Source organism: Thalassophryne amazonica, chromosome 3 (assembly GCF_902500255.1).
Source record: "Thalassophryne amazonica chromosome 3, fThaAma1.1, whole genome shotgun sequence".
NCBI classification, from domain to species: Eukaryota; Metazoa; Chordata; class Actinopteri; order Batrachoidiformes; family Batrachoididae; genus Thalassophryne; species Thalassophryne amazonica.
Window position 1 is genome coordinate 29,923,993 of NC_047105.1, and position 24,381 is coordinate 29,948,373.

Below are 24,381 nucleotides of genomic sequence, written 5' to 3' on the forward strand. Positions count from 1 at the left end.
GCCTACTGAGTGTGACTGTCCTCGGCTCTCTCACACACTCATAGACTGCACCACAGTTCACCTTTTTGTTTTCAGATGTCTGCACAGTCACACTCTTTGAGTGTGTACAGCCAGACGTCTTTTCAGATGTACACATCCCTCTACACAGGTGTTCAGGACAAACACAACTCAACATGTGCTGGGCGCTTGTGGACTGATGTGTTTTTACTTCATCAGATTATTTACTCGCCAAAATCATTTAGAGTTCATCACTAGAAGCTCGCGTACCCGTGAAGTATTTGTTTCTGTGATTTCAGAGGTATCTTTAGCTCCTTTAGTGTTTAGGAACGACGCTCTAAAGCTTAACGTCATGCAAATGCTGAATTTTCTGGTTGCTGACCTGACTGAACTTGTCCCCACCACCTGGTGGCACTAAAACACAGCAGAGATTGTCACTGTGTGAGAACATGAAGATGTTCTCTCCTGCCATGCAGCTTGATAAAACAAATGAATACCTGGCACCTCCTCCTCCTCCTCCTCCTCATGGAGTCGACCTCCTTTCCAAGCAGTCCATTTTTTTTTTACTGATGACTTTTTTGGGTCGTCTCTCCTGAAGCACTCCAGAGACCTCTTCTGTCTCTTTTTCTCTCACTCTCTCCTCCTTTTTGTCCTTTGATATTAACTTTTTTCTTTCCTTTACAGTTAAAGATATTTTGCATGAGATATCAAAAAGTTGACAAGACAAGAACAACTTGAATGGTTCATTTCAGTGATGGCAAAATTACAAAAACTGCTCCTGTCACTGTCCAATTACCATATTTTCAAGAGTATAGGTCACACCTGTTAAAAATTCCTCTTGAAAAGGGAAAACTCATATATAATTCACCAAGGAGTAGGGATGAGTACCGATAAGATCTGATTGAAATCGATGCCATTATTGATTCCGCTTATCGATCTGATTGCTTATCGATTCCCTTATCAATACCTCTTGTGAATTTTTTGTGTACGAAAAGTAGGCTTTACAGGTTTTCTATGTCAACAACAATTTATTGAGTCTTAAAGTAAATAAATATGAAATTGGTCACTGGATCCTCTGGGCATAAATAGAAATAAAATCTGTATTTTTTGGTAAAAGCATTTCCTTTCACATATTAATGACACAAATTTAACCCCATACCTCTGAGCTGAGCTCAGCCGGCTGTGCTGCACGTCAGGATGTAATTCATAAAGGACAGAGGACGTGTCATTTTAGGAGGAAAAAATAAACGGTTTTGATCTGTTGTAGTTTGTTGTCTGTATTACAATGTTTGGAAAGAGGTGTCATTTGATTTCCAATGGCAATTAGCTTTGAAGTTATAAATTCTGAAAGAAATCTATCTTTCCGACTTTACTCAGCAGAAAGCCATGTTGGAGCTGTGCCCTTAGTCCCACAAAACAGAGGATATCCATCCATTTTCTTCCGCTTTATCCGGAGTCGGGTCGCGGGGGCAGCAGCTCAAGCAAAGCCGCCCAGACCTCTCGATCCACACACACCTCCCCCAGCTCCTCCGGGGGAACCCCAAGGCGTTCCCAAGCCAGCCGAGAGATGTAGTCCCTCCAGCGTGTCCTGGGTCTTCCCCAGGGCCTCCTCCCAATGGAACGTGCCCGGAACACCTCTCCAGCGAGGCGTCCAGGGGGCATCCAGAAAAGATGCCCGAGCCACCTCAACTGACTCCTTTCGATGTGGAGGAGCAGCGGCTTGACTCCGAGCTCCTCCCGAGTGACCGAGCTCCTCACCCTATCTCTAAGGGAGCGCCCAGCCACCCTGCATAGGAAACTCATCTCGGCCGCTTGTACTCGCGATCTCGTTCTTTCGGTCATGAGCCAAATCTCATGACCATAGGTGTGGATCGGAACGTAGATCGATCGGTAAATCGAGAGCTTTGCCCCCCTACTCAGCTTTCTCTTCACCACGACAGTCCGATACAGCGACTGCATCACTGCAGATGCTGCACCGATCCGTCTATCGATCTCACCCTCCATCCGTCCCTCACTCGTGAACAAGACCCCAAGATACTTAAACTCCTCCACTTGAGGCAAGGACACTCCACCAACCTGAAGAGGGCAAAGCACCTTTTTCCGGTAGAGAACCATGGCCTCGGATTTGGAGGTGCTGATTTTCATCCCGGACGCTTCACACTCGGCTGCAAACCGCCCCAGTGCACGCTGCAGGTCCTGATTTGATGAAGCCAACAGAACCACATCGTCCGCAAACAGCAGAGACGAGATTCTGTGGTTCCCAAACCAGACCCCCTCTACACCCTGGCTGCACCTAGAAATTCTGTCCATAAAAATAATGAACAGAACCGGTGACAAAGGGCAGCCCTGGCGAAGGCCAACGTGCACTGGAAACAGGTTTGACTTACTACCGGCAATGCGAACCAAGCTCCTGCTGCGGTCGTACAGGGACCGGATAGCCCTTAGCAAGGGACCCCTGACCCCGTACTCCCGGAGCACTCCCCACAGGGTGCCCCGAGGGACACGGTCGAACACCTTTTCCAGATCCATAAAACACATGTGGACTGGTTGGGCGAACTCCCATGAACCCTCGAGCGCCCGATGGAGCATGTAGAGCTGGTCCAGTGTGCCGCGACCAGGAGGAAAACCACACTGCTCCTCCTGAATCCGAGGTTCGACCATCGGTCGAATTCTCCTCTCCAGTACTCTGGATCAGACCTTACCAGGGAGGGTGAGGAGTGGGATCCCCCTATAGTTGGAACACACCCTCCGGTCCCCCTTCTTAAACAGAGGGCCCACCACCCCGGTCTGCCAATCCAGAGGCACTGTCCCCCATCACCACGCGATGTTGCAGAGGCGTGTCACCCAAGACAGTCCCACAACATCCAGAGACTTAAGGTACTCAGGACGGATTTCATCCACCCCAGGAGCCTTGCCACCGAGGAGTTTTCTAACCACCTCGGTGACTTCGGCCTGGGTAATGGATGAGTCCGCCTCTGAGTCCCCAGTCTCTGCTTCCTCTTCGGAAGACGTGACGATGGGATTGAGGAGATCCTCGAAGTACTCCTTCCACCGCCCAACAACATCCCCAGTCAGGGTCAACAGCTCCCCACCCATACCGTAAACAGTGCTGGTGGAGAGCTGCTTCCGCCTCCTGAGGCGTCGGACAGTTTGCCAGAATCTCTTCGAGGCCGACCGATAGTCCTCCTCCATAGCCTCCCCGAACTCCTCCCAGACCTGAGTTTTTGCCTCTGCGACCACGCTTGGCCTGCCAGTACCTGTCAGCTGCCTCTGGGGTTCCACCTACCAACAAAGATAAGTAGGACTCCTTCTTCAGCTTGACGGCATCCCTTACTTCCGGTGTCCACCACCGGGTTCGGGGATTGCCGCCGCGACAGGCACCAGGACCTTGTGACCACAGCTACGAGCGGCCGCATCGACAATGGAGGTGGAGAACATGGTCCACTCGAACTCCATGTCCCCAACCTCCCCCGGGATCTGGGAGAAGCTCTCCCAGAGGTGGGAGTTGAAGACCTCTCTGACAGAGGGTTCCGCCAGTCGTTCCCAGCAGACCCTCATGATACGTTTGGGCCTGCCAGGTCTGACCGGTTTCCTCCCCTCCTAGCGGCTCCAACAGAGGATATCATTATTATTAATATTATCATTTCCTTTCCCTGAGCTTCAGTTTACAAAATGGTGAAGCTGGTCCAGATCACACCAGAGAACCATATCGAACGAGTGGAATGGAGAACGATTCTCGTTTCTTGCCCACAACAAGACAAGATTCCCAGTTAGTGACTTTAATCAGCACAAAGGTTACTCATGATTAACATCTTTAAATGGCTTTGAGGTGAATGAAGAAATTGCAGATGACCCAGTGCTTCACTTCACAGCTTCTCAGAAACAGTGGGGCCGCAATCAACGTAGAGAAATGATCATTTTCTCGATACATTCCCTCAAAAACAACAGTCGCTCCAGTGTAATGTGAACTTAAGAACCGACAAAGGAATCAAACAAAAAGGCTATTGATGTCGGTGGATTAAAACGGTAAATGGACTGCATTTATATAGCACTTTTCTGCATCAGACACTCAAAGCGCTTTACACATTAATGTCTCACATTCACCCCAATGTCAGGCTGCTGCCATGCAAGGTGCTCACTACACATTGGGAGCAACTAGGGGATTAAGGACCTTGCCCAAGGGCCCTTAGTGATTTTCTGATCAGGCTGGGATTTGAACCGAGGATCCTCTGGTCTCAAGCCCAATGCTTAACCACTAGACCATCACCTCCCTTATTGGGGGATTGAACCATTTCTTATCGATTCTTAACAGGAACCAGTTTTTGATACGCAACCTTACACTGGAGTATAAGCTGCACCTGTTAGAAATGACTGTTGAAGATGGAAAACCCATATATACATTGTCAAGGAGTAAACGTAGATTTGGGAGGTCACAGGACCTCCCAAACTAGTAACAATTAGTTAAAAAAACTTAATCTGTGGAAAATACAGTACTTACTCCTGGCTGAAGCTTCTCTCCAACACAAATACATTTAAAGTTTGAACTCTGATGTTAAACATGAGAGAAACAATTCATCCACAAGTCTTTAACCCTCTGGGGCTGACGCCGTCGTATACAACTGCTGAGACCAAGCTTTACTAAATTATAAATAACTTTTTAATGATATGAGATAGAAACTTACTTTTTTTGTTTAAAAGTTAACTCTGCGGACTTTTGAGCCAGCCAGCTGCGATCTTTGTACTCCTCATAGAAGCTGTGTGATGATGTGCTCAATGCGAGTGTCCAATCAGAATTGGTTCACCGTCACATGGTTTTCCAAAATCCAATCGTAGGGCAGATTTACCTCACTTGATGAAGCAAAGATAGTTTTTAGGAGTGATGTGTTACTACAGTAGTTGGCCCGTTTGAATAGCCATCTGGCTGCTTGCTCCAATGCTCCCTGTGCCATTACGCACAGCGATCAGTGAAAGTGAGCAGACGGAGGGCCTCCGATGGCAATCTCACGTGCTCAAACACAGAGTGTGTGAGTTTTAGAGATGCTCCACTCCTCATTACCTGTGAATGTTATTGGATAAGCCTGTGGCAAGCTCTCTCGCTCCGGCGTAAAGCACTGTTTACCATATCAATGGACCAAGGGGGGAGGGGCCCCTCCTCAGAGTGTAAATGGGCCAAAGTGTCAAAGCTGCTTTCAGAGCAGGACAGAACACTCCAAAACACAGTAGAAGTTCGTGATGTGACCTTTGTGTAATAGCAGACAGAAAATGCTTTGAGATGAAGACAAAGAAAGCGCATAGATTATTTAGTAAATTTGTATATATTGTTAGACATGTGCATTTTTGTTTATTGTTTCAAACTTTTTCTTGTACAGTCTTTCACAGAAGAGCCCAAATTACCTTTATAAAGTGTCAAAACCGTTGTTTATTATAGTTTACTGTGTGTTTTGAATAAATGTGTGTGGAAAATTATTTTCCACTTTACTTTTTCCTTTCTTATTTCTGATTGTAAACCTTTATTACACTTATAAAACACAACTATAGCATATATGTTCTGAAAGTACAGGTTGTCCTGAAAAAAAAGAGACATAAAACTTGATTGTGGGATGCCGGGATGTGCTTTTAACAGCAATAATAAAACATTTATGCCAGGTGCGTGAACTGTCCAAAAAATGCCCTCGGACCCCAGAGGGTTAAAAACATTTGACTTCCTTCAGTCAAATACTGCAGTCGTTTTGTTAGGAGTGCTGCATATTGTAGCTCACCTTGATGTCCTAATGTGATTTTTATTTTCTGTCTTCATACTCTCGTCTTTATTGAACAGGAACAACACTCAATATGTTTTTGCTCTGTCGTTCCAGGACACAACATTAGCAACAAACAATGAAGCGCAAGCTACAGCTGCACCAAAAACAAACTGCAAACTAATATAAAAAACATCACAGAAAACTACACTTTGTTAAGTGGATTTGATTAAATGTCAGAAGGCAGGGAAAAGGAAAGTTGGCACCTGAATGTTTTGGTTCAAAAACGTGCAGAATTGAGGACTGAAAGAAGAGAGACAAAGACTGGACGAGGACGAGACAATCATCTGTCAGTCTGACACCTACAGCTCACACTGCTGTGTGTGTGCGTATGCACGCGCACATACGTGCATGCACATTATGTTCTGAGCCCCCGCTAAGATGTGAGAACAAAGAAAGACACAGGCTGCTAAAACGTGCGACAGACGGCCGTCATCGCTGAGCAGAGAAATGAAACGACGGAAACCGAACAAAATGAGAACGATCTGAATGAAATGGACCAAAGGACAGCGTTCTTTGCGCATGGTGCATGCACAGCAAGCGATGGTATGACGCTGTGAAAACGTCACTTTGATTATGCCAAATGATGTCACTGTTGAGACTCCAAACTACGTCATGGAGCCATGTTGTGTTGTAACCATTACACAACCTCCTCACAACAACAACAAAAAAACATTCATATGACTATTTGATGACCAGTAAATAAATATGAAAGGCATCAGAGGGCTGATAAGTAAATATGTACACATCTGTCAGTAATGATGTTTATGAGGCATCATGTGACTTCATTATGAAGTCATTCATTCCAACCAATCACAAATATTTTGCTGATAAATATATGCTTTAGATGATCAGTCTAAGCTTCTTAGTTGCTGAGATATACAAAAAAAAAAAGAACATGTTTTTCTAGAGCTTTGCCCAAATTACTCCAAAATCAATCACCTCTAGGCAGCACGGTGGCTTAGTGATTAGCACTGTTGCCTCACAGCGAGAAGGTCGTGGGTTCAATTCCTGTGGCCTTTCTGTGTGGAGTTTGCATGTTCTCCCCGTGTTTGCGTGGGTTTCCTCCGGGTGCTCCGGTTTCCTCCCACATCCAAAGAAATGCGGTTTAGGTGGATCGGAATCTTTAAAATTGTCCGTAGGTGTGTGGGTGTGTCTGTGTTCATTTGTCTATTTGTGGCCCTGCGACAGACTAGCGTCCTGTCCTGGGTGTACCCTGCCTCGCGCTCTATGACTGCTGGGATAGGCTCCAGCCCCCCGCGACCCTTAATTGGACTAAGCGGTAGAAGATGAATGAATGAATCAATCAATCACCTCTAAACAGGGGTGCCGAAAAGGGGAGAATAAGGAGAAGGATTCCAGGGGCCCATGATTGACAGGGGCCCAGAGAGGCCCCTAATACAATTATAATACTGACATAATAATATGGGGGGTGGCCTAGTAAGATGGCTTTTCATGGAGCCCAAAATCTCTGGCAGCACCCCCGCATCTAGATATCTTTCCAGGTAACATTCCTACCAGGTTTGAAGGAAATCTGCGAGTTATCTCTTACACACACACACACACACACACACACACACACACACACACACACACACACACACACACACACACACACACACACACCAAAAAATAAAAAATATAAAAGCAGATGCTGCTAATCAGAAGTTTTTATTACAACCCAAATTCCAATGAAGTTGGGATGTTGTGTAAAATGTAAATAAAAACAGAATACAATGATTTGCAAATCCTCTTCAAGCGGATTGAATATACCACAAAGACAAGATATTTAATGTTCAAACTGATAAACTTTATTGTTTTTGTACAAATATTTGCTCATTTTGAAATGGATGCCTGCAACACGTTTCAAAAAAGTTGGGACAGTGGTATGTTTACCAATGTGTTACATCACCTTCTAACAACACTCAATAAGCGTTTGGGAACTGAGGACACTAAGCTTGTTGAAGCTTTGTAGGTGGAATTCTTTCCCATTCTTGCTTGATGTACGACTTCAGCTGTTCCGTTGTCATACTTTGCACTTCTTAATGTGCCACACATGTTCAATGGGTGACAGGTCTGGACTGCAGGCAGGCCGGTCTAGTACCTGCACTCTTTTACTACGAAGCCACGCTGTTGTAACCCGTGCAGAATGTGGCTTGGCATTATCTTGCTGAAATAAGCAGAGACGTCCCTGAAAAAGATGTTGCTTGGATGGCAGCATGTGTTGCTCCAAAACCTGGATGTACCTTTCAGCACTGATGGTGCCATCACAGATGTGTAAGTTACACATGCCATGAGCACTAACACACCACATCACAGATGCTGGCTTTTGAACTTTGCGCTGGTAACAATCTGGATGGTCTTTTTCCTCTTTTGTCTGGAGGACACGGTGTCCATGATTTCCAAGAACAATTTGAAATGTGGACTCATCAGATCACAGCACACTTTTCCACTTTGCGTCTATCTATTTCAAATGAACTTGGGCCCAGAGAAGGTGGCGGCATTTCTGGATGTTGATGTATGGCTTTCATTTTGCATGGTAGCGTTTTAACTTGTACTTGTAAATGTAGCGACGAACTGTGTTAACTGACAATGGTTTTCTGAAGTGTTCCTGAGCCAACGTGGTAAGCTCCTTTACACAATGATGTTGGTTTTTAATGCAGTGCCGCCTGAGAGATCGAAGGTCACAGGCATTCAATGTTGGTTTTTGGCCTTGCCACTTACATGTAGAAAGTTCTCCAGATTCTCTGAATCTTCTGATTATATTATGGACTGTAGATAATGGAATTCCTAAATTCCTTGCAATTAGAAACATTGTTCTTAAACTGTTGGACTATTTTTTCACACAGTTGTTCACAAAGTGGTGATCCTAGCCCGATCTTTGCTTGTGAATGGGCTGAGCCTTTTGGGGATGCTCCTTTTATACTCATGACACTCACCTGTTTCCAGTTAACCTGTTCACCTGTGGAATGTTCCAAACAGGTGTTCTCTGAGAATTCATCAGCTTTCCCAGTCTTTTGTTGCCACTGTTCCAACTTTTTTGAAACGTGTTGCAGGCATCCATTTCAAAATGAGCAAATATTTGCACAAAAACAATAAAGTTTATCAGTTTGAACATTAAATATCTTGTCTTTGTGGTGTATTCAATTGAATATAGGTTGAAGAGAATTTTCAAATCATTGTATTCTGTTTTTATTTACATTTTACACAACGTCCCAATTTCATTGGAATTGGGTTTGTATTATTAATATTATTGTTGTTATTATCATTATTCTTGTTGTTATTATTCATACAGACACACAAGACCAAACAATCTTCAAATGTCGGGTGAGGATTAAGAGTATCAGATGGGCTCTCAACTACCACTTGGGGGCAATGCTAACTGTATGTTTTCAAAAGTTATTTGTATAGCCTTGTAAGGCCTCTACTGGTGGTTGGCTCTCACTGCGGTATTGTATCACTTCCTGTTCCGGAGCACAGCGGTGTTTTGCTGTATCTGTTAGCTGTTTAATCTGTGCAGTTAGACTGATCTAGTTAACTAGATAACGATTTGTTTCACAGTGTAATCTTCACGTGCCTTAACTAAAGCACTCCCTCTGCTGAATCACCTCTAAATTATTTACACATTATTCACTTTGTGTGTTTTTAGGAATCCGCTAGCTTAGCGCAGCTACTAGCTCTTAGCCGGTTTAGCATGGCGGCTTCTCCTGTCTCTCCCGCACTTTTCTGCTCTGGGTGTGAAATGTTTAGTTATTCCTCGGCCTCCTTTAGCAGTAATGGTACTTGTAATAAGTGTAGCTTATTCGTAGCTTTGGAGGCCAGGCTGGGTGAATTGGAGACTCGGCTCCGCACCGTGGAAAATTCTACAGCTAGCCAGGCCCCTGTAGTCGGTGCAGACCAAGGTAGCTTAGCCGCCGTTAGTTTGCCTCTGGCAGATCCCGAGCAGCCGGGAAAGCAGGCCGACTGGGTGACTGTGAGGAGGAAGCGTAGTCCTAAACAGGCCCGTGTACACCGCCAACCCGTTCACATTTCTAACCGTTTTTCCCACTCGACGACACCCCCCCGCCGAGGATCAAACTAAGATCGTAATTCACGTCGGCAGTAATGACACCCGGTTACGCCAATCAGAGGTCACTAAAATTAACATTGAATCGGTGTGTAACTTTGCAAAAACAATGTCGGACTCTGTAGTTTTCTCTGGGCCCCTCCCCAATCGGACCGGGAGTGACATGTTTAGCCGCATGTTCTCCTTGAATTGCTGGCTGTCTGAGTGGTGTCCAAAAAATGAGGTGGGCTTCATAGATAATTGGCAAAGCTTCTGGGGAAAACCTGGTCTTGTTAGGAGAGACGGCATCCATCCCACTTTGGATGGAGCAGCTCTCATTTCTAGAAATCTGGCCAATTTTCTTAAATCCTCCAAACCGTGACTATACAGAGTTGGGACCAGGAAGCAGAATTGTAGTCTTACACACCTCTCTGCAGCTTCTCTCCCCCTGCCATCCCCTCATTACCCCATCCCCGTAGAGACAGTGCCTGCTCCCAGACCACCAATAACCAGCAAAAATCTATTTAAGCATAAAAATTCAAAAAGAAAAAATAATATAGCACCTTCAACTGCACCACAGACTAAAACAGTTAAATGTGGTCTATTAAACATTAGGTCTCTCTCTTCTAAGTCCCTGTTAGTAAATGATATAATAATTGATCAACATATTGATTTATTCTGCCTTACAGAAACCTGGTTACAGCAGGATGAATATGTTAGTTTAAATGAGTCAACACCCCCGAGTCACACTAACTGCCAGAATGCTCGTAGCACGGGCCGAGGCGGAGGATTAGCAGCAATCTTCCATTCCATCTTATTAATTAATCAAAAACCCAGACAGAGCTTTAATTCATTTGAAAGCTTGACTCTTAGTCTTGTCCATCCAAATTGGAAGTCCCAAAAACCAGTTTTATTTGTTATTATCTATCGTCCACCTGGTCGTTACTGTGAGTTTCTCTGTGAATTTTCAGACCTTTTGTCTGACTTAGTGCTTAGCTCAGATAAGATAATTATAGTGGGCGATTTTAACATCCACACAGATGCTGAGAATGACAGCCTCAACACTGCATTTAATCTATTATTAGACTCAATTGGCTTTGCTCAAAATGTAAATGAGTCCACCCACCACTTTAATCATATCTTAGATCTTGTTATGACATGGTATGGAAATTGAAGACTTAACAGTATTACCTGAAAACTCCCTTCTGTCTGATCATTTCTTAATAACATTTACATTTATTCTGATGGACTACCCAGCAGTGGGGAATAAGTTTCATTATACTAGAAGTCTTTCAGAAGCTACCTAAACTCTGTAAGTGAGATAGAGTATCTCATCAATAGTTTTACATCCTCATTGAAGACAACTTTGGATGCTGTAGCTCCTATGAAAAAGAGAGCTTTAAATCAGAAGTGCCTGACTCTGTGGTATAACTCACAAACTCACAGCTTAAAGCAGATAACCCGTAAGCTGGAGAGGAAATGGCGTCTCACTAATTTAGAAGATCTTCACTTAGCCTGGAAAAAGAGTCTGTTGCTCTATAAAAAAGCCCTCCGTAAAGCTAGGACATCTTACTACTCATCACTAATTGAAGAAAATAAGAACAACCCCAGGTTTCTTTTCAGCACTGTAGCCAGGCTGACAAAGAGTCAGAGCTCTATTGAGCCGAGTATTCCTTTAACTTTAACTAGTAATGACTTCATGACTTTCTTTGCTAATAAAATTTTAACTATTAGAGAAAAAATTACTCATAACCATCCCAAAGACGTATCGTTATCTTTGGCTGCTTTCAGTGATGCCGGTATTTGGTTAGACTCTTTCTCTCCGATTGTTCTGTCTGAGTTATTTTCATTAGTTACTTCATCCAAACCATCAACATGTCTATTAGACCTCATTCCTACCAGGCTGCTCAAGGAAGCCCTACCATTATTTAATGCTTCGATCTTAAATATGATCAATCTATCTTTATTAGTTGGCTATGTACCACAGGCTTTTAAGGTGGCAGTAATTAAACCATTACTTAAAAAGCCATCACATTGTTACGCAGATGATACCCAGCTTTATCTATCCATGAAGCCAGAGGACACACACCAATTAGCTTAACTGCAGGATTGTCTTACAGACATAAAGACATGGATGACCTCTAATTTCCTGCTTTTAAACTCAGATAAAACTGAAGTTATTGTACTTGGCCCCACAAATCTTAGAAACATGGTGTCTAACCAGATCCTTACTCTGGATGGCATTACCCTGACCTCTAGTAATACTGTGAGAAATCTTGGAGTCATTTTTGATCAGGATATGTCATTCAATGCGCATATTAAACAAATATGTAGGACTGCTTTTTTGCATTTACGCAATATCTCTAAAATTAGAAAGGTCTTGTCTCAGAGTGATGCTGAAAAACTAATTCATGCATTTATTTCCTCTAGGCTGGACTATTGTAATTCATTATTATCAGGTTGTCCTAAAAGTTCCCTGAAAAGCCTTCAGTTAATTCAAAATGCTGCAGCTAGAGTACTAACGGGGACTAGAAGGAGAGAGCATATCTCACCCATATTGGCCTCTCTTCATTGGCTTCCTGTTAATTCTAGAATAGAATTTAAAATTCTTCTTCTTACTTATAAGGTTTGAATAATCAGGTCCCATCTTATCTTAGGGACCTCATAGTACCATATCACCCCAATAGAGCGCTTCGCTCTCAGACTGCAGGCTTACTTGTAGTTCCTAGGGTTTGTAAGAGTAGAATGGGAGGCAGAGCCTTCAGCTTTCAGGCTCCTCTCCTGTGGAACCAGCTCCCAATTCAGATCAGGGAGACAGACACCCTCTCTACTTTTAAGATTAGGCTTAAAACTTTCCTTTTTGCTAAAGCTTATAGTTAGGGCTGGATCAGGTGACCCTGAACCATCCCTTAGTTATGCTGCTATAGACGTAGTCTGCTGGGGGGTTCCCATGATGCACTGTTTCTTTCTGTTTTTGCTCTGTATGCACCACTCTGCATTTAATCATTAGTGATCGATCTCTGCTCCCCTCCACAGCATGTCTTTTTCCTGGTTCTCTGCCTCAGCCCCAACCAGTCCCAGCAGAAGACTGCCCCTCCCTGAGCCTGGTTCTGCTGGAGGTTTCTTCCTGTTAAAAGGGAGTTTTTCCTTCCCACTGTCGCCAAGTGCTTGCTCACAGGGGGTTGTTTTGACCGTTGGGGTTTTTTACGTAATTATTGTATGGCCTTGCCTTACAATATAAAGCGCCTTGGGGCAACTGTTTGTTGTGATTTGGCGCTATATAAATAAAATTGATTGAAATTGATTGATATTTCGAGACTTTGTTTTAGTATTTTACAGCCGTTCAAATGACACTTCTACTGATGGAATCCAGTGCTGCCTTGTGTGTGTCCATGGACGAGACACTGAATATGCATCGTCTCAATCCACGCAGCTCTGGGTGCTGGTCTCGGCCCGGGGAGGTAACCTGCGTGGAAATGGTGTCCCCTCCAGAGGGAAGCATAGTCTCTCATCTGCAGAATCTGACACCAACCGTGTCCTTCATACTGTGCTGTGATGTCACAAAGTACAGTTTTTATTTGGCTGAATAAATGTGTGAGTAATGAACACATGATGGTGGTCACATGACTTCAGCTGTAAGTAGGCCTAGAACCAAAGTGTGAGAAAAAGAAATGGAGCATGATAGCAACAGAACGATGTCTGATTGAGAAGCAGAGGAGGCAAAAGTCATTTTTAACAAAGACCGTTTAAGGTGACAAACAGGTTTTTATTTTTTTTAAGAAGGCGGTGAGACGAGAGACACAATAAAGACTGAGTCAGGAAACAAGGCAGTGAATTAACCTGCAATCAGGCCTTCGTTTAGCGGCAGCCAGTGACAATCAGCCTTTAATGAGACCGAAGCCAGAAAGCCACGACCTGCTGCTCCGCTCTGATTAACCCCTGTACGCGTACCCTCAGCATCACAGCATTTATAGTCTCTGTGCAGCATTGCCAGGTTTGCTTATTTAGAAGCAAATTTCAGACCAGAGGGTGAGAAACGTGCAAAGCTGCGTGTTGCCAAATCCCGATGGGGAGTGCGACCTCAGCACCACACCAGTCTGCGACCACATGCGGTTTCAAAGTGGGTGAATGTGCCAAACGGAGGTCCAAGCGTCAAAATGACTCCTTTGAAAAGGTCCACAGGACACACATTTTTCAAAATGGCAGCCATTTTCCAAGATGGCCACCATGATTGTTATGGTAAATGGACTGCATTTATATAGCGCTTTTCCTTCTATAGCAAAAGCTCAAAGCACTTTACAATGATGCCTCATATTCACCCATTCACATACCAATGTCAGGGTGCTGCCATGCAAGGCGCTGACAACACAGCAGGGGCAACATGGAGATTAAGGACCTTGCCCAAGGGCCGTTAGTCATTTTAAGGTCAGGCTGGGGTTTGAACCCCAGCCTGACCCAATAGAGCGCTTCGCTCTCAGACTGCAGGCTTACTTGTAGTTCCTAGGGTTTGTAAGAGTAGAATGGGAGGCAGAGCCTTCAGCTTTCAGGCTCCTCTCCTGTGGAACCAGCTCCCAATTCAGATCAGGGAGACAGACACCCTCTCTACTTTAAGATTAGGCTTAAAACTTTCCTTTTTGCTAAAGCTTATAGTTAGGGCTGGATCAGGTGACCCTGAACCATCCCTTAGTTATGCTGCTATAGACTTAGACTGCTGGGGGGTTCCCATGATGCACTGAGTGTTTCTTTCTCTTTTTGCTCTGTATGCACCACTCTGCATTTAATCATTAGTGATTGATCTCTGCTCCCCTCCACAGCATGTCTTTTTCCTGGTTCTCTCCCTCAGCCCCAACCAGTCCCAGCAGAAGACTGCCCCTCCCTGAGCCTGGTTCTGCTGGAGGTTTCTTCCTGTTAAAAGGGAGTTTTCCTTCCCACTGTAGCCAAGTGCTTGCTCACAGGGGGTCGTTTTGACCGTTGGGGTTTTACGTAATTATTGTATGGCCTTGCCTTACAATATAAAGCGCCTTGGGGCAACTGTTTGTTGTGATTTGGCGCTATATAAATAAAATTGATTGATTGACTGATTGAACCAATAATCTTCTGGGCTGAAGCCCAACACCTAACCACTGGACTATCACCTCCCCAGAAATTCTTCTTTCAACGATAAACATGTATAGACTTGCCCAATATTGATTATCTTCTTTCAAGGTTGATTCCAAATTTGGAACCCCCAGACGCTATTTCGCACCTTTCGCACCCACTTTCGCACCAATTGGTCTGGGATAGGGTCAGACTATGTTGACCTGGATTTAATTCCTGGTCACGCTACGCTACTGAAGACACTTCACATTGGGCAACATCCCGGTCCACCCTACTGTAAATGGGTACCGACCTCAGTTGGGGAAGTAACCTGTGATGGACTGGCATCAAATTCAGAGGGAGTCATGGGCTCCACTCTGCTTTACACCATCATACCACCAGATAAACACCGACCCTAGGGGAGGTGATGGTCTAGTGGTTAAAGCTTTGGGGTTGAGACCAGAGGATCCTCGGTTCAAATCCCAGCCTGAATGGAAAATCACTAAGGGCCCTTGGCCAAGGTTCTTAATCCCCCAGTTGGTGTGTAGTGAGCGCCTTGTATGGCAGCACGCTCACATCGGGATGAATGTGAGGCATTATTGTAAAGCGCTTTGAGCATTTGATTAGAGATGGGTATTGATAAGATCTGATCAGTATCGATTCCATTATCGATGTCACTTATCGATCCGATTCCTTATCGATACCTCCTGTGAATTTTCTGTGTACTAAAAGTAAGTTTTACAGGTTTTCTATGTAAGTAAAGTCCCTTCGGCTGCTCCCTTGTTTACACTCGGGGTCGCCATAGCAAATCCAAGGTGGATCTGCATGTTGAATTGGCGCAGGTTTTTATGCCGGATGCCCTTCCTGACGCAACTCCACATTATATGGAGAAATGTGGCAGGGGTGGGATTTGAACCCGGAACCTTCTGCACTGAAAACAAGCGCATTAACCACTTGACCACCACCCCAGTACACAGGTTTTCTATGTCTTAAAGTAAATAAATATTCAATTGATCACTGGATCCTTGATCTCTGGACATAAATAGAAATAAGCAAAAAACTGTAGTTTTTGTCAAAAGCATTTCCTTTCAGACATTAACGGCATGGATGTCACTCCATACGTCTGAGCTGAACTCAGGCGGCTGCTGGAGTCTGTGGGTCTGCAGCCATACAGTCTTGGGCTGCTGCACGTCAGCCAGGACGTCTCATTTTGGGAGGAAAAAATGTTATGATCGATTGCAGTTTATTGTTTGTATCACAACATTTGGAAAGAGATGTCATTTGATTTAAACGGCGATTCGCTTTGAAGTCATAAATTCCGAGCGGACTCGACTCAGCAGAGAGCGGCGCAGCGTTTGGAGCAAAGGAATGGAGGACGATTAGTGTTTCTTTCTCGCAACAAGAGTCCCAGTTTGTCACTTTAATCTGTACAAAATCCGATTGACATATTTTAATGGCTTTAAGAGGGGTTAAGAAGCGGAGTTTCCACTTCTGAAGGGAGTGAAGCAAAGATCCAACAAAGCAGTAAATCAGAGCATTGCTTCATTGGTTCAAGATTCAAAGTGGAGTCGCACTGCAGAAACAGTTGTTTACAGAGGCACTGCAGGGTCTGTATTCAATGTAGAGAAATGATCATTTTCCTGACAAACACCCTCAAAAAAAAAAAAAAAACTGCCGCTCTGAAGGACCGATAAGGGAATCATTAAGCAAAAAGCCTATTGATGTCGGTGGATCGAGTCATTTCTTATCGATACCAGAAAAGAACCGGTTTTCGATACCCAACCCTACATCTGATGCAGATGGAAAAACGCTATATAAATGCAGTCCATTTACCATTTGACCCCCTGGGTTTTGCATGGTTGCAAAACTGGCAACCATGTGGCATCATGTGTCATGTTTGTGGTGGGCAGTGGCGAATGTTACTCGCACCTCTAATCACGACAAACACAACGCGTGTGTGTGAGAGGGGGCTTAAGGAGTATTTTTATTGCCATTACACTACATGCAAATCTAACACAAAGAGTGCTGGTGGAACCAAACCTATGATCTTCCTGCTCTGCAGTTTAATATTCTAGTATTAAAGTGTGTTCATATTATCACGAACAATCGATTCTCTTACTTACGGTCTGTATTCTTCCACAGAACTGTTGGTGGCGCTACTCATAAATTAAACACATCATGTGACAATATGCTGTTGCAAGAAGTGTTTGATCCAACTGCAGTCTTATCATACTAATACTAAAACTAACACACACACACACACCTCACATTTGACACACATTCATGCAAATTCATTGTTTGTAATTCAGGGATTTCAGAATATCTGGTTCTGGGTCATTTGGACTGACTGGTGACCGGCAATCAGAATGTGACATAAACAGCAACCAGACCATGAGACGCCATGCTCACCTTCACAGGTCCGCATCCTGGAATGTCACGGTCTGTAACTGAGACCATTATCATGGCGTGCAAAGCGCACAGTTGCCCACGAATGTGATTTAGTGTGTGGTTTGGTGATGTCACGTGACGGACTAGTATCATGTGACATGTGTTAAAACAACTGTAGACCCTGTGGCACACCCACAGCATAATGTTCTTCCAACATTGATATAACAAAGTAGGTCAAATTTTGTATCAAAATGTTTTATTTTTTATTTTTAAACATGTTTCAAATCCTGCCATTGTTAAAACAAGACCTCAGCCCAAGTCTCCCAGTTCAATACAAGCATCCTCTCAGACCCCTTAACGTTTTTCCAAGGTATGGACAAAGTTCCCAACCAAGACTTTTCAGGATACACATTCCTGAACACGTGTGAACAGGTCTGACTTTCAGACTGACCACTTCCTGTGATGGTGGTTTTCTTTTGGCTGTTGAATCAGTACACGTTTTACACCGAATGCTCTTTATGACACAATTCCAGATGATACAGAGATTGGGGTACTGGTGCCTGTGAACCAGAAGCCTTCTTATTGGGAGGCAAGAATGTCACCTTGTTATACTTATACTAATGTACAACTGTTTAATAATTTGTTTGTGTTGTGCAGTGGTATGATCAGTTTTTTTTCCCCAGCACAGGGTGCCCTGACAACATTGTTTGCAATACTGTCAAGCATGGCCGGGACCCTATCACCCCCTGGTCACATTAACTACAGACGCAAAGCAACCAGTCACCACTCATTTTCAATCAGAGTGGCAGTTTTACAGCAACAGGAGACAAGTAGTCACTGTCCTGCCAGTTAGGAAGTCTATTTTACACAAATACTAAGTGAGTCACCATGGTGACTGCCAGTCCAAATAGGTTATATTTATGGTTATTTAGAATGAAGTTCAGCCCTGTGATAGACTGGCAGCCTGGGCAGGGATAGGGTCTGTGACCCTTAATTTGAATAAATGAATAGAAAATGAATGAATAAAGAATAAAGTGCATGTTTAAACTGTTTAAACCTCGAGCATCAATTAGATTTCTTTGTCATAAGGGTTTGCTAAAATGTTCTGAATTATTGACATTTTTTATGTATATGTATCAGCAGATGTACCGATACAGTCATTTTTTTAACTCCCTAATATCGGTATCAGTATCAGCCCCCCCCAACAAAAAAATCTATATTAGTTTTAATCTAAACACAAATTAAAGTACTAAAGCACATTTATGTGTCATTCCCACTCACCCCCATCATCCTCATCAAAGGAGTTCATGCATGGGAAGTAGATGGCGAGGGCCTCGAAGGATGCTGACAGGCTGATGCGGCTCTGCGATCGTTCCATGAACAGGCCCGCCGTCGGGCCCGGGTCGGCCGGCTTGGCCAAGCGCGACTGGGCATTCTTCACACGAAGTACGGCTCGCGGCGTCTTGGATGGCTGTCAGCTGCCCCCACGGCAGATACCCCTCAGCAGGAAACACACTCACACCGATGAGACTCGGTGCAGAAACCTCTCAGAAAGAGCAGCAGGACTTGACCTCAAGGAAAGCTGGGTCCAGTGTTCTGTTCAGTGGAGAAGAACCATCCTGAAAAACGATGGGTTGACGGTTTACTTTTGTCCACAGGTGTCTACCTGTGGCAGCATGGTGGTGTCTCTTTCTGTGGATTTAGGTTCTTGCGTTTCTTCTCGTCTTCCTGTTTTCTTCAGTCAACTTGATGATCTGGTGGACTTGTTGAGAAGCCAGGAGGTAGATCTCCTGAGGGTTTGACATGAAGACCCGCCTGAATTCTTTGTGTTGCATGTGACTCTAACGTCACCCGTCTGCTTGCGGCTTCATGGCTCTGATGGCTTGTTTCCTTCAGATCCTGGGCCAGAAGCGATGGCGGTGTTGATGTAGTTGACGCCCAGAGTGAAACGTGTTGCTTTCAGACTCGAAGCTTTTCTAAACCGCTGCTTTGCATTTTGGCATGGTTGCAGGATCTGATGCCAATCTGCTTCCAGCTGCAGCCATGATGCAGAGCAATCTGTTGCATTCATGAGAGTGTGGATTTTCTCTTTCCCCTCAGAATGGTTGGCGTGTTGATGCCAAGCATTGCTGACGGCAAGCTTTTGCCGTTTTGCTCCTCAGTGGCTCTGCTGCCGTGCCAATGCTCCGCTGACTGGCTGCTCCTGAGAGGTGAAGACAGAAACAGAGTGAGAGAGATGATGACAGAGAGAGGATGGAGGGAGGAGGAGGAGAGGCTGCTGCTGGCAGCCTGACCAATCAGAGTGCAGATGAGGGAATATGGGCGGGGCTTAGGGACAGGACGAAATATAGGGGAGGTTAACATCTCTTTTATGTCATCCATTTGTTTTGTTTCTCTCTCTTTCTTTGTCGCCACAGCTGAAACAATCACTAAAAATATTGTTTTATTTATTTATTTTACTTTTAATCACTGATTAGCTGTTTAAAAAACCAAACAACCAAAATGCCCAAATTTGCTAAATCTAGTTTCTCAAATGTGAGATTTTGCTCTTGTGACTGTAGTCGTTAATTTTAAGGACCAATGACTGGACCAAACAGACATTGGTGGGCGGAGCTTTGGAGTTATGAATGGCACAACATACATATCCAGTTTAGTCAATATGTGTACTACACATACGCTTGGATAAACAAGTATACGTACTCTCATATTGATAAGTATATACATGTACTGTACACACACTTATATAAAATGGAAAACATACTCCTATAAATGGTAAATGGACTGCCTTTATATAGCACTTTTCCATCTGCATCAGACGCTCAAAGCGCTTTACAAATAATGCCTCACATTCACCCCGATGTGAGGCTTCTGCCATGTAAGGTGCCCACTACACACCGGTCTGAAGTCCAACGCTTAACCACTAGACCATCACCTCCCCAAAATATAAATTAGGATACTATACATACACTCATATAAAATGTATACGTGGTGTATACAGGAAATGTTTGACCTCTGTAACTGCAAACAAAGGCTACTATACCAAATATTAACACTGATTTTCACAGGTGTTCAAATACTTATTTGCAGCAGTAACATACAAATAAATTATTAAAAAAAAATCATACATTGTGATTTCCGGATTTTTTTTTTTTAGATTATGTCTCTATCAGTGGACATGTACCTAAGATGAAAATTTCAGACCCCTCCATGATTTCTAAGTGTGAGAACTTGCAAAACCACAGGTTGTTCAAATACTTATTTTCCTCACTGATATATATATATATATATATATATATATATATATACACACACACACACACACACACACACACACACACACACACACACACACACACACACACACACACACACACACACACACACCGTACATACCCTTATATAATTATGTATACATACTCTCATATAAATTAGTATATTGTAGGGCTGAAACGATTATTCGGGTAACTCGAATAATTCGACTACAAAAAATGTTCGAGGCAACAAGTGTTTCGCTTTTTAATTTTTGCTTTTTTTGGGCAACACACAACAATTCACAAACACTGTAACTTCAATAAAACAATAATAATAATTTAAAAAAAAAACTGACTTTGATGATTGCATGTTCAACCTCCAGCTGAAATGCATCTGCTGAATTGCAGAGAAAGAGGGATTAAAAAAATAAATAACACAGGGACCCAGTCCACCAACCTTAACAAAAAAAAAAAAAAAATGTTTAAATTTCACAAGTTTTGGAAAAAAAAAAAAACACATCTCATCACCATTTCAGCAAAATGTCAAGATTTTGGCAGCTTTTTGCATTGGAGCACTCAGGTTGTGCAGATTTTTGCTTTGATATTTGTCTCTTTTTTGATCCAGCACACCTTTTTTACACATCTTGGATGTGCGTGTCTCTTCTGATTTACTAAGATTTTGGCGCAGAGACATTGTGCCATTGCTTAGGGAGAGCCCTGGACTATTGATGTTGTTTAAAACGCCAAAGTACTTTTTATCCGATTACTTGATTAATCACCAGAATAAATCAATAGAATACTCGATTAGTAAAATAATCAATAGCTGGAGCCCTAGTATACTGTACATACTCTTGTATAAATATGTATATGTACTCTCGTATAAATTAGTATACTGTACATACGCTTGCCATGTGAACCAGGCATTATATAAATAAGTATACAGACACTCATGTAAATATAGATACCTACACTTTACGTATGCATACCTGCATTTGTATGTGCACACTTGAATAAATGTGTATGTGTATGCATACGTATCTAAATATAGTCACAGGTTTTAGTTTAGTTTTGTTCCATACTGCAGCAGAGTTCATTTTAACAGCATCAGCCAAACACGTGTTCGGGCCGAGAACAAAGAGCAGAAAATAAATAACAGCACTTTCATAAAAATGTCCCATCTGACGGCTGTGATCTTTTCATCCCTCACAGCAGCTCCTGGACTCTGATCAGTCTTCATGAAAAATAAGCCCCCTGATGGATTTTGCACATCCATTGATTGATGTTATGTGTCGGACGCAGCCCGGAGAACCGACCAGCGTTTGAAGGACCCAGTATAAAATAAGCAGAGCACGGTACAAAGGATAACTGAATTTAATTACATAACAGTGATGTGAAAAATACAACAAATGAGTGCGCGGTCTGGCGTGGTGGAATTGCGGTGTGCTCCCAGCAGCACTAACAGTCCGGAGCCAGAAACTGTTCGGACCCAAGGACCCCGCCGACACCCCCCAGGTGGCCGCGACAAACCGAGTCTGTGAAAGAAGAAACCATCATGTGAGTCCACACTCCACACACAGAGAGACAACTCAAAGGTGTACATAAACAGCAAACACTTCCTGGCTTAATCACTAATCAGCTTCCCTCCCTGCAGGCATGGAACACCCAGTTCACATAACTCAACTGCAGTGGAAGCTGATTAAACGACTAACATAACAGCTCAATAATAATAAGGTGTGAGGGACACCACATTTACTGACTGTACAAATGTTAGTCACAAAACCTAACGTACCTCAGGAAGTGTGCTGACGAGCATGAGACCTCACCCCCTCCTCTTTCACAGACCATGCATCAAACCTGGACGTTCTCTGCATCCACTGATGATGAGATGGCTCTCAAGACGACGATCTCACCCGTCTGGTCACAAGGTCGAGTCTCTGGCAAATACACACTGTGTACTCCAGACTTAAATGCCACCATGCTCCAATCCGTGTAGATGCACCACAGCTGTGAGTCCTGACGAGCTGCACTTGATCAGCCTCAGGTGATCAGGGTGAGGTCCTGAAAACTCAGCCACACAGCCACTCAGTCCTAAACGCGTACCACCTGGAAGGAAAAACAAAAGACAGCACAGAAGACAGAAACAAAAGGCAGCCAGGCCCCCCAGCCACAACAGCACCCCACCCTCACGGGAAGCCTCCTGGCGACCACACAAACCTGGCCCAGGAGAAACACCCCCCTCCAGGGACCATGGCTGGAAACCATATCTGCATTCATCTTCCAACAGAATCTTCATCTAACAGAACGGTTGATGTCTTCTCCTCTGGCTGCATCTTTGCCTTTGTTTCTGTCAATCAATTAGCACAGGTGTGGCCAGGAGTTCTTGAACCTGTGCGGTCAGCCTTTGTCCAACCATGTGTAAAGTCTGATTAGTCATAAAACAAAAAAGACAAATACAAACAACCAAACCACCCCCCCCCCCCCCCCTCCCCAGAGGACCGTTCCATCAAACCCCGGGAAGGGGAGAAAAGAAAAACAACCCAAACTCAAGCTTGCAAATAAAAACGCTAACACCCCCCCCCCCCCCCCCCCCCCGACGACATGTAGGGACCAACACCCCCCAGAGGACATCCTGCCAGCTCCAGGAGTAATAACCATAGCCGAGGTCCCTCTGGGATCCAAAGTCACCCAAGGGGACTCCCAGCGCCTCCCAGAGGACCGTTCCATCAACCCCAGGAGACGCCCCCCCCCCATGACCAACGGACCCAGCCCCGGCCGTCTATGGCTAGATGGACCCACAGCCCTTTCCCCCCCAGAGGACACCACAGTCACACCCTGAGGGCGGTCCTCAGCGTCTCACAAACGAACATCACAAGGTCGAGTTCCCGGCAATTCTGCTTGAATCACACATGACTTAAATGCAGAACGCCATCCAATTATCTGCTTCAGCTGAAAGTCCTTAAGGCTGCACGTGAGCACCATTCACAGGTGCTGCACATGATGTTGATGAGGGTGAAGGACTCTTCAGCCAGCACCTTCTCCACAGACAAATCAGCTTTCATGCCACCTGGAAAGCAAAGAAAAGAAAAGAACACCAAAATGTCCAGCCACACCCCCCAACACACAACAATTGATCTTCAATAAAAATCATTACCAGGCTCATCCAGAACCCAAAGGACTAGGGCTGACATCGCAGCTTTGACAATAATTCTCACTTTATTAACAAATAATGGCAGTGACCTTTGTCAGGGGGACACAAGCAGACTGGCAGTTCCTAAAAGTATCATAAACAAGCATATATGATGGAACCCTAGAAGTCTCAAAACCTGGTGTGTTTTGTTTTGTCTCTTATCCCGTATGGACCAGAGTACAGTGAACGCCTCACTGACGTGTATAACAGAGCGAATGTCCTCCTCGTGCACGCTGGGCATGCAGCGTAACCGCTGAAGTGCGCTCGTGTTGTGCTGAGAAGCGCTCACTGCTCGCCGCGAGCATGCTGTTCAAGTTCACTTCACCAAGACCTTTGACATTTTCCAGTCGTTTTCATGCCGTGTCCCTCTTTATGCATGAAAATGTGTCTCTTATTATCAGTTATTTATTTGTTACTTCTTACACATAAAATCTGTTGTGCAAATCCTTTGAATTTAAATATTTTTATGCTAAACATCCTCGAACTCTTGCAGTTTGTTTCAGCTGACAAAAGCACAATTTAGTTTGGAAATAGTTACTTTTAGACGGTCTGTACCTAAATATCAACAAGTAGACTATATATATATATATATATATATATATATATATATATATATATATATATATTATACAAATAATG

The 24,381-nt window shown here is 44.0% G+C and overlaps 1 protein-coding gene across 1 annotated transcript in view; it reads right to left on the bottom strand.

Annotated features, from left to right (window-relative positions):
• rims4 (regulating synaptic membrane exocytosis 4) overlaps positions 1-19,395 on the bottom strand; it is an 86,214-nt gene extending 66,819 nt beyond the window's left edge. Inside the window, exon 1 of the mRNA XM_034165966.1 lies at positions 18,586-19,395. Within this exon, the coding sequence (XP_034021857.1) occupies positions 18,586-18,682 (97 nt within the window). The 5' untranslated portion in view covers positions 18,683-19,395. The remainder of the gene's footprint in view (positions 1-18,585) is intronic.
• Between the last annotated feature and the right edge of the window lie 4,986 nt (positions 19,396-24,381).